This window comes from Armigeres subalbatus, chromosome 3 (genome assembly GCF_024139115.2).
Source record: "Armigeres subalbatus isolate Guangzhou_Male chromosome 3, GZ_Asu_2, whole genome shotgun sequence".
Taxonomy (NCBI): domain Eukaryota; kingdom Metazoa; phylum Arthropoda; class Insecta; order Diptera; family Culicidae; genus Armigeres; species Armigeres subalbatus.
The window spans coordinates 267403240-267412623 of NC_085141.1; the positions used below are offsets into that span (position 1 = coordinate 267403240).

The window sequence follows — 9384 nt, forward strand, 5'->3', positions numbered from 1 at the left end:
ATTTACGCTTTTTCGCCAAGAGAAGCACCCGTTAATAACCCATCCAAACTCCAACTCCAGATCGCGCGAGTTCTCCGCATCTTCTTAAGTAGGTATCCAATCAACACTTCCCACCCAAAATCCCCACTGATCGTAAGGACCTGGCCAGGTGTTGAACAAAGGGGTTGTTGAATGAAAAGCATGCCAAGCCCCAGGCTGTTTTTCTGGCGCATCTAACGTCCCTATCGACAGCCAACCCAGGATATATCCTATAGTGTGCGGTCAGATATGCTATGCTATATCATTAAACTTCGCTAGCATTTCTGAATTTCTCTTACAAAGAAGGTCAGTAATTGTTCTCCTCAAGGTTACAAATTATTTTATGTTTGGACATTCTGAATCGCAAAAAATATCCTTGTGCTGATGGTGCCTTTTTCGTATATTATAAAATGCATTAAGAAAAGCAAATAAGTCAACATAGCAATTTAGGGAGATAGATCCCATTATTTTCATCAGTTCCTGTTTGTTCGCATTCATTTCTGTACATTTACGATCTAAAACAAAAAAAAATCTTCATTTAGATTCTTAATTCTTTTTCCAAAGGGAAAACTGTGGTTTGGCCATAACATCAGAACGTAATGACGTTCTAGCAATTTTTCAATAGGAAACAATGGGATCGGGTTCCACATCGTATGCAACTTGTTGCGAGTAAATCGGCCAAGGACGTCAAGCTGATTTCATTTAACATCATAGGTATCCAGGCTTTCTATAAAAAGTGTGATTATGAATCTAACATATAGCCTTTCGGTACAAACACTAAACAACTTGATTTCATTCCCATTTAAAAAAAATCGTTTTCGTTTGACATGAATGCAATGTTATGCCAATCTTTCTAAATAACTTTAAACGCTTGTTTAGGAGCTGTTAAACACATCTGTATGGATTTTTTTCTAAAACATTTATTTAAACCAAGTCATACCTCTGGATTTGCTTTTAGCCTGTGTTTGCTCCATATTAATTTTCGTGTAATACTCTTGATGTATCACATGTAGAGGCGTGATATCGGAAACCTTTTGGCACCCAGCCAAGGCCATTGTTGTATCCAACTCTTCCTTAAGAATATCCAAAACGCGTTCCACACCTTGTTGACCATTAACAGCAAGTCCCCACAGTGCAGGTCGACCAATCATAACCAGTTTTGCACCGAGTGCAATTGCTTTGAAAACATCGTTTCCACCTCTTACGCCTCCATCTACTATTATGGTCGTACGGTCTCCCACCGCAGCTACTATTTCAGGAAGAGCTTCCATCTATAAACATAATACCATGTAATCATATACTGTTTTTCAATTAAGAGATTTTACCGTGGATGGAGCAGAATCCAGTTGACGACCTCCGTGATTGGACACCCAAATGCCGCTAACTCCTTTGTCAACTGCAATCATAGCGTCTTCTTTCGTGAGGATCCCCTTTACCAGTACCGGTAGCTTGGCAAGTTTGATCAACCACTTAATGTCATCCCACACCAGCGAAGGATCTAACTGTTGTTCACCGTACTGGTTGAGTCCTGATCCACCCTGTCCTTGTAGTCCAGCAGCTTGCTCTCCTTCGAAGTTTGCAACTCTAAAATTTCAATTATTTTTCCATCACATTCATGGCCACAAACTCGAACCTACTTTAATCCAGGCGGCAACGAAAATCGATTTCGAATATCTGCCCGACGTTTGCCAAACAATGGACTATCAACGGTGACAACGAAGGCCTTGAAACCAGCCTTTTTTGCTCTTTGAACTAGTCGCTCGGTCAATTTACGCTCCTTGTAAATGTACACTTGGAACCACTTTGGTGATTTGGGAACGGCTCCCGCTACTTCCTCCACAGAGCTGTTGGATAGTGTACTTAAGGTAAACAGCACCTTACGATTGGCTGCAGCACGAGCATTCGCCACTTCCCCCTCCGGGTGAGCCATCTTCTGAAAAGCAGTCGGAGCTATCCCGATGGGCATCGCATATTCTTCTCCGAACAGCTTCACTTTCATGTCACGGTTGGATACGTTCCGCAGCATTCGCGGTCGAATGCGCAACATCTCGAAGCTGGATCGATTCAATTTTCGCATCTGCTCATCGTCGGCGCCACTTTGATAATAGTCGAACGCTTCCTTCGGAATAATGGCTGCAGCGCGGTCTTCGAAATCTTCGACTGTTATCAGTTCCGACATGGTTGGGTAAGGTAGGAACTAGAACTAAACCGCCTGAGTGGGTAATGAGACTATTTATTGTGTACCTTTGAAGGCATTGGAAGTCGCGGTTGATTGCACATCTGCATCAAGAGACTACTGTTAATATGATACAGTATTATAAGCAGCAATGGTTTAGAGTGTCTAGTTTGCATTGGCCGCTTCCTTGAGGTTAATGTTAATCAAGGATGATACTATTTTTGGAAAAAACGTCTTTCGAATGAATCGTTTATAGTTTTAAACAAATTTTGAAATGATGAAATAGTGAGATTTACATTATTCCATTTTCATAATTTATTCAAACATTAAGCAATTTATGCTACGATAATGAAATATATGACGTCCCGACGGGATATGTCCGGAATAATTTTTGACACTTGATGAATAGGACAAATCTGAGCAATGTCAAACTTGAAGTATGACAGCATACATAATCAGAGCCAATATCGAAGTATGAACAAGCATATGGTTTCTTGCCGCTAGCAAACAAACAAAAATCGTAAAAATAGGACTGTGTTTCAATTTATTAATTTTTCAAGGGCGATAAATCCAAGCAAAACAATGGAAAGAGATCATTCAATACATTAAGTGTACTTTGTGATGTGATATCAAGTTCCAGTGAAATGTTTGTGTCGTTTCAATTTGCTGAACAAAATTTAAAAAAATTGTGGTAGTGGACCACTAAATAAAGGCCACTACAATAACGGTTGCGAACGTCCCGTGCATTTGAAGTGCATTAGCATGATAACCAGTTATTTTTAATGCAAGATTTTTCTCTTCATTTTACCATTGAAAATAAGTAAAACATCTTTTTTATCAATTCATAAGCACTTTACTTCATACTTTATAAATTTTAGCGGTTATAAAAGGTGGCCCACAACCGGGTACAATATTTTGGCCAAAAATCAACACTCCATACAAATAGCTGAAAATTTGTTTTGTTTGAGTAAAACAATATTGCTACGTCGGAGAAAAGTTTGCTAAGGACTGTAGCTTTCCATTGGTGTTTATATGTCTGCATAATGTTGACTTGAAAAAAAGTTATGAGTGAAACACGTAACTCTGCCTACAATCGGAGACGATTGGTTCGGGTGGAAAGCCATCAGTCTCCATGACGCCCATAAAGGCAAGAACCTTGCCGGAAGATAGACGGCCAGGTGGATTCAAGAGGCAAACGCGTGAGGACGCTGCCACCGTTGAAGGACATATGCCACTGGTCATAAGGAAGCCATTTCCAATGAAAACTTGCAATTGGTTGAAGCTTTTCCAGCTGTTTTATTTTTGTGTAACAGAGCAGAGCAAGAAATAGAAGACTAACAATGCTATGACGTATAACGCTTTCCAATAAGGTTAGAGATGAACCGGAGTTCAGCCAGCATCTTAAGCAAGAACATGATAAGAACCAGACGTACACTAACCGGCGAGGTACGCTTCGAGTTAACGAAGGACCATACTGTTCATTGGTCTATTATGTAGGAAATGCATTGTGAAACAGTTATGCGTAACGGTTGAAATGCTCAGGACAAGTAATGCTTCAAAGGGGGGGCAGTGCATAACGCACCCCCGAGGTTAGCTGCGTGTCCTTGCAGCATCGAACATCGTGACTCGCTTTTTTAGAAGAGCACCATGGTGTCGTGCCAGCGCATTGCCGGCTTTCCAGGTGGCCTTACCACGCCCTATGTCCTCGGAAGGTGGGCAGGGTCGACTTCGCGCCTGCTTCCCTCTGCACGACTGGTATCAAGAATGATGATGCCGCGTGCACCCCAAATTGACCTTTCTGCGATAGGGCCTATTCGCCAGCACACAGAGGGACTTGCCGACGCGGTGCCTACGCCTGCCCCAGCCTTGACGAGGACCCCTTTCCGTCCTCGGGCTCTGAACCCGCCCGGTTGACCGACGCCGCGAAAGCGACGATACCATGTTGTTCTTCACGCGACCACTTGTTCGATAAAAGGATCGAGTTCGACCACAGGGCACCGGTATGACCCATGAAGCCGACTCCGAACCCTTGGACCACCTCTTATTTGCGCCTGAACTAGCCATTCCTCGAGTCCACGCGCCACCTTCTGTGTAGCTCCGAGACGATTTGGACGATAGCCGATAAAACGGCGTTCCAGCCAACTTCATCTTTACACATCCTCCGGACTAGGTTGTCCGGGGTAGTGTCCAGACCACATGTGGCAAGCATGTGGTCACGCATTGTGCGAAAACGCGGGCACACGAACAACACGTGTTCCGCCGTTTCCTCTAAACCTACGCACACCGGACACTCGGGCGAGGCCGAGTGTCCGAACCGGTGTAGGTACTGTCTGAAGCAACCATGGCCTGTAATGACCTGGGTCAGGTGGAAAGTGATTTCCCCATGGCGCCTCTTGACCCACGTACCTATCTCCGGTATCAACCTATGTGTCCATCTACCCTTAGTGGAACTGTCCCACACACACTGCCATTTGACCATTGAGGCCAACCTGACAGTCCTACGGATGCCTCTCGTGCCGTGCATTTCGAAGCACTCTATGTCTTCACCGATAACGATGTCAATAGGCATCATACCGGTGATGACGCAAAGTGCATCGTGCGACACGGTACGGTACGCGCTCGCAACTCTTAGGCACATGAGCCTATACGTGCTTTCTAACTTCGTTCTGTAGCAGTTAATACGCAGGGCCGTGCCCCAAGCTGGCCCCCCATACCTCAGTATGGACAGAGCAACGCTAGCCAGAAGCTTGCGCTTACTTATAAACCGCAGAGCTATTGGACATCATCCAGGACAATGCCGCTATAGCTGTGGAGGCTCGCTTGCAGGCGTAATTGACGTGGCTACCAAAGGTGAGCTTATCGTCGATCATTACCCCCAAGAGTTTGATGGAGCGTTCAGAGGTGACCGTGCAGTTGCCTGCCCTTATCACCGCTTGTTGCTCCGACTTTCGGTTGCTAACAACAACCACCTCAGTCTTGTGGTGAGCCAGTTCTAACTTCCTGGAACTCATCCACTCCTCCACAATTGCGATCGAGTGGGCTGCAGTCAACTCCACCTCTTCGATCGATTCGCCGTAGACCTCCAGCGTAATATCGTCAGCGAAGCCGACGATTGCCACGCCCACCGGGAACTTCAACCTCAAGACACCGTCGTACATGACGTTCCATAACACCGGACCCAGTATGGAACCTTGCTGAACCTTGAGGTTATGTCAACGCACTTCCGACCCGCCTCCGTGTCGTATACCAGTACTCGATTCTGGAAGTAGCTTCCGAGAATCTTGTACAGGTACTCGGGAATTCCAAGACGCAGGAGCGCATCTGCAATAGCTGCCCAACTGGCACTATTGATAGCATTCCTCACGTCGAGAGTCACTACTGCACAATAGCGAACTCCCCTCCTCTTACGCTGGAAAGCTATCTCCGCTGATTTGGTAACCGACAAGATAGCGTCTGATGGGGCCCTCCTTAACCGTGCGGTAAACCGCGCGGCTACAAAGCAAGACCATGCTGAGGGTGGCTGGGTTCGATTCCCGGTGCCGGTCTAGGTAGTTTTCGGATTGGAAATTGTCTCGACTTCCCTGGGCATAAAAGTATCATCGTGTTAGCCTCATGATATACGAATGCAAAAATGGTAACTTGGCTTAGAAACCTTCGCAGTTAATAGCTGGAGTGGAAGTGCTTAATAAACACTAAGCGGCGAGGCGACTCTGTCTCAGTGTGGGGATGTAATGCCAATAAGAAGAATAAGACAAGATAGCGTCTACGGTCGACTTACCCTTTCGGAAGCCAAACTGGTTACTCGATAGACCATCCGCACCCTCCGTGCGTATCAACAACCTGTTGATGATGATCTTCTCGAGCACCTTCCCCGCCGTATCAAGCAGGCATATTGGTCTATATGCCGACGGATCCCCCGGTGGTTTTCCCGCTTTTGGCAATAGGACCAAGCTCTGCCTTTTCCATGCTTCAGGGAAGACTCCCTCGTCCAGGCATGACAGATCTGAACATCTCGGGAGCCTCGGCAATGGCCGCTTTGATGGCCAGGTTCGGAATATCATCCGGTCCTGGCGCCTTACCTACACTAAGGGACTGTGCAATCCCCGCAAGTTCCGCCACCGTTACTCTTCCCTCGTCGGCCACCCTGGCCCGTGGCAGCTCCACAAAGGGAGGCCAGGGACTTGGGTCGTGACGTGGGAAGAGCCCCGCGATGATCCTCATTAAACATTAAAATCCGGTCATTTTTTCGAACAAAATTTTCGATGTGCCATACATCAGTTGGTAGATGTACAATTGAAAAACTAGGGGAACGGTTTGCCACTTCATCTCATAGCTCCTATTTCCATTCCATAAAAAAACAAAGTAATGGAAAGGAATTTGATTTGTTTATTATTTTTGGGATTTTTTCAGCAGTGAGCACGTATGTTGACAAAAAGAAGCGACGAGTTTGGTCCCGTATTTCTTTGTTTAGCTATGAGATGGATATATGTACAGTGAGATGGAGATCGGAACAGTTCCCCTATATAATTACACATCGACAGCATGTTATGTATTAACAGTAAGTGTTGATGTAGGGTTGGTATGGTGAATCAAACTTAAAATTGTATGCTAACAATGAAGTGAATAGGGAAAATATATCTTATATCGCATATGTAATTTTGAATGCATGGTATGTCGTTTTCCATTATGCGGGTTGTAATCTAAAAAAAAATATTTGGCTGATTTTGGTGTGAATAATATTCAGTAAAAATTACGCGACCCCTTGCTAATTCAATACTGCTATACCATATCTTTTGACGTTTCGATGTTCCGTATAACACATTCAATCTGTTAAAAGGGTACAACTTTTACTACCCGAGTTACACATATGTTATGTGGTCGAAGGTTCAGTAAAATAATATATCCAATGATCACCTTGATTGAAAGAAGTCTAAATATCAGAATGTAATTGTAACTCTAAAAATGCCAATTATGATCAAAATATACAACTCGCAAAGAAAACCCTATGTTCAAAAAAAAGGAAACATTCTATAAATAGTGCTGTCCAATGAGCAGCTCGAAGTAGCTCGAAGTTGTTCCTGTCACGCTCATGCCCGTTTATTGACAAAAAAGAACGAGCAGGACGGGAACAACTTCGAGCTACTTCGAGCTGCTCATTGGACAGCATTAATAATGATTACCATGTGAACCACAAACCAACATTTTAATAAGCAAAACACTTGGGGGACCCCCGTAGCGTATTTGACGAAACGTTCGCCTTATAAGCGAATGATGAAAGTGTGATAAGATGGAAGGGTGGACCGATTTGCAAGGTTTTCTCACCCATCCATTCGTCTTGTGATCAGCTTAAAAAGTGAAAAACTTTACTGGGAAGATTGGAAAATTGTCAGAATACCTACAACATATTTATGTGTTCTGAAAAAATCCATCAAGTTCGAACAGAAATCGATTGAGAGGCACTTTTAGTTACAATCAAGGCTAATTTTGTTTTCTGGAACGCATTTACCATAGTCAGTGGCAATCCAATGAGTGACTCTATGAAGAGGAAAACTGAGTAAATTGTTCTATGTTTTGATTAATCAAAACACGAATGTCGAACCGAATGTGCTTCATGATGGTGAATATTTTATGCTCTGGTGGCTACTGCCTACTTTAGGATGATTGCAGGCCAGCAGTATTGGAGATCATCCAGATAAATCTGATTCCATGTGAAACCGCATATCAAAGCCGTACCCAGTTGCTCCTGATAACGGCAACTAGGTGTTATGTAGAACAAGAATGGTAGCGATACAAGTTATGGACCTGTTTCCTATCCAAGTAGCAGTAAAGGCTTCGTGGTCGAGAACTGTATGAATGGAGAAAAGCTGAAGAGACCCCCCCCCCAAAAACGAAGGTGTAATTTATCAGTAATTGCAAGGTGATTATCAGTGAATGGATAATTAATCAATATCAGAGGACATCCGGTTGCATCGAACCGATCACTGAAGCACCTGGGAGCAGTACTGCAAAAGGTCGTGCTCATCATGGAACAGAACGCCTTTTTCTATCTCAGGCGACCAAATGAAAGAATCGTTGGTTCTTTGATCAATTTTGCATGCAAGGCAGTCATGAAAGAACGTTGTGCTTTGTTTTAAAATTCTAAATCTTTTCAATAGATATGTGCAAAGAATAATGACTAGTCGATTAATTATATTTCTTTAATACACCAAGTTGGAAGTGGTAAAAAACACAAAAATTTATATTGCAGATATTGCACACTTTAATGCCTTGCCACGAAACCATTTTTTAAGAGATTTTTGTGACATGCCTTTCATCCGCATTTCTTTAGATATTGGAAGGGGCAGATATGTAAACATCGCCAGATATCTCGTATTGAAAATTGAGAAATTGTAGTACTGTCTGACAGTGATTATATACGACCTTTTGAGCTTCAACAGTCACGTCGACTATGCCTGTGAAAGTCTCCGGTCCAAGAAGACGCACAAGGCGTATGCAAACTAGTGCATCATAATCGATACTGTGGAATGGGGTTTCAGCTTAGGATAATGCACTGGAAACTAAGCGGAACCATGAAATCTGGAAAGTGTGTTCCGGCTAATGACCATACAAGTCAGGAGAGGGGGAGAGGAAGTTAAACCGATCAGTTCATTCCAATTTGGTCGCTGTGGATAAACAGATAGCATGTCGAGGTAAATTTTTACCTGGCATGTTCCTGTCGGGCCATGGATGCTTCAAGAACTAACCTGCATCGGTTCAGGCATGCTACTTAAATGTTGAGTTCAATCAAAGGTAATTGCCTATTTCCGGGGATTAAACCACTAAAGATTAAACCATTAAACCACGGACGTTAATTTACAATGTTATGAAAACTCATATGTGAATATGTACGTTATGTGGAAGATATTGATTTGGAAAATGTATTGGAGGTAACCACTTTCCCTTCGATGGGACTCGAACCCATGACCCTACAGTACGCTAGACTGGTGCTTTAACCAGCTAAGCTACGAAGGACCTCCGTCGGCCTTCGCAACCTAGCGGCTACTGAACGAGCTCGAGAGGTCCTTCGTAGCTTAGTTGGTTAAAGCACCAGTCTAGCGTACTGTAGGGTCATGGGTTCGAGTCCCATCGAAGGGAAAGTGGTTACCTCCAATACATTTTCCAAATCAATATCTTCCCCATAACGTACATAT

At 43.8% G+C, this 9384-nt stretch overlaps 1 protein-coding gene across 1 annotated transcript; it reads right to left on the reverse strand.

The window, feature by feature from the left end:
- Positions 1-842: 842 nt before the first annotated feature.
- On the reverse strand, positions 843-2197 carry LOC134219579 (uncharacterized). The gene is made up of 3 exons (XM_062698353.1): positions 1656-2197; positions 1344-1602; positions 843-1289 (listed from the first exon to the last, which is right to left on the reverse strand). The coding sequence occupies exons 1-3, from the start codon at positions 2195-2197 to the stop codon at positions 939-941; spliced, it is 1152 nt and encodes a 383-aa protein (XP_062554337.1). The 3' UTR covers positions 843-938.
- Between the last annotated feature and the right edge of the window lie 7187 nt (positions 2198-9384).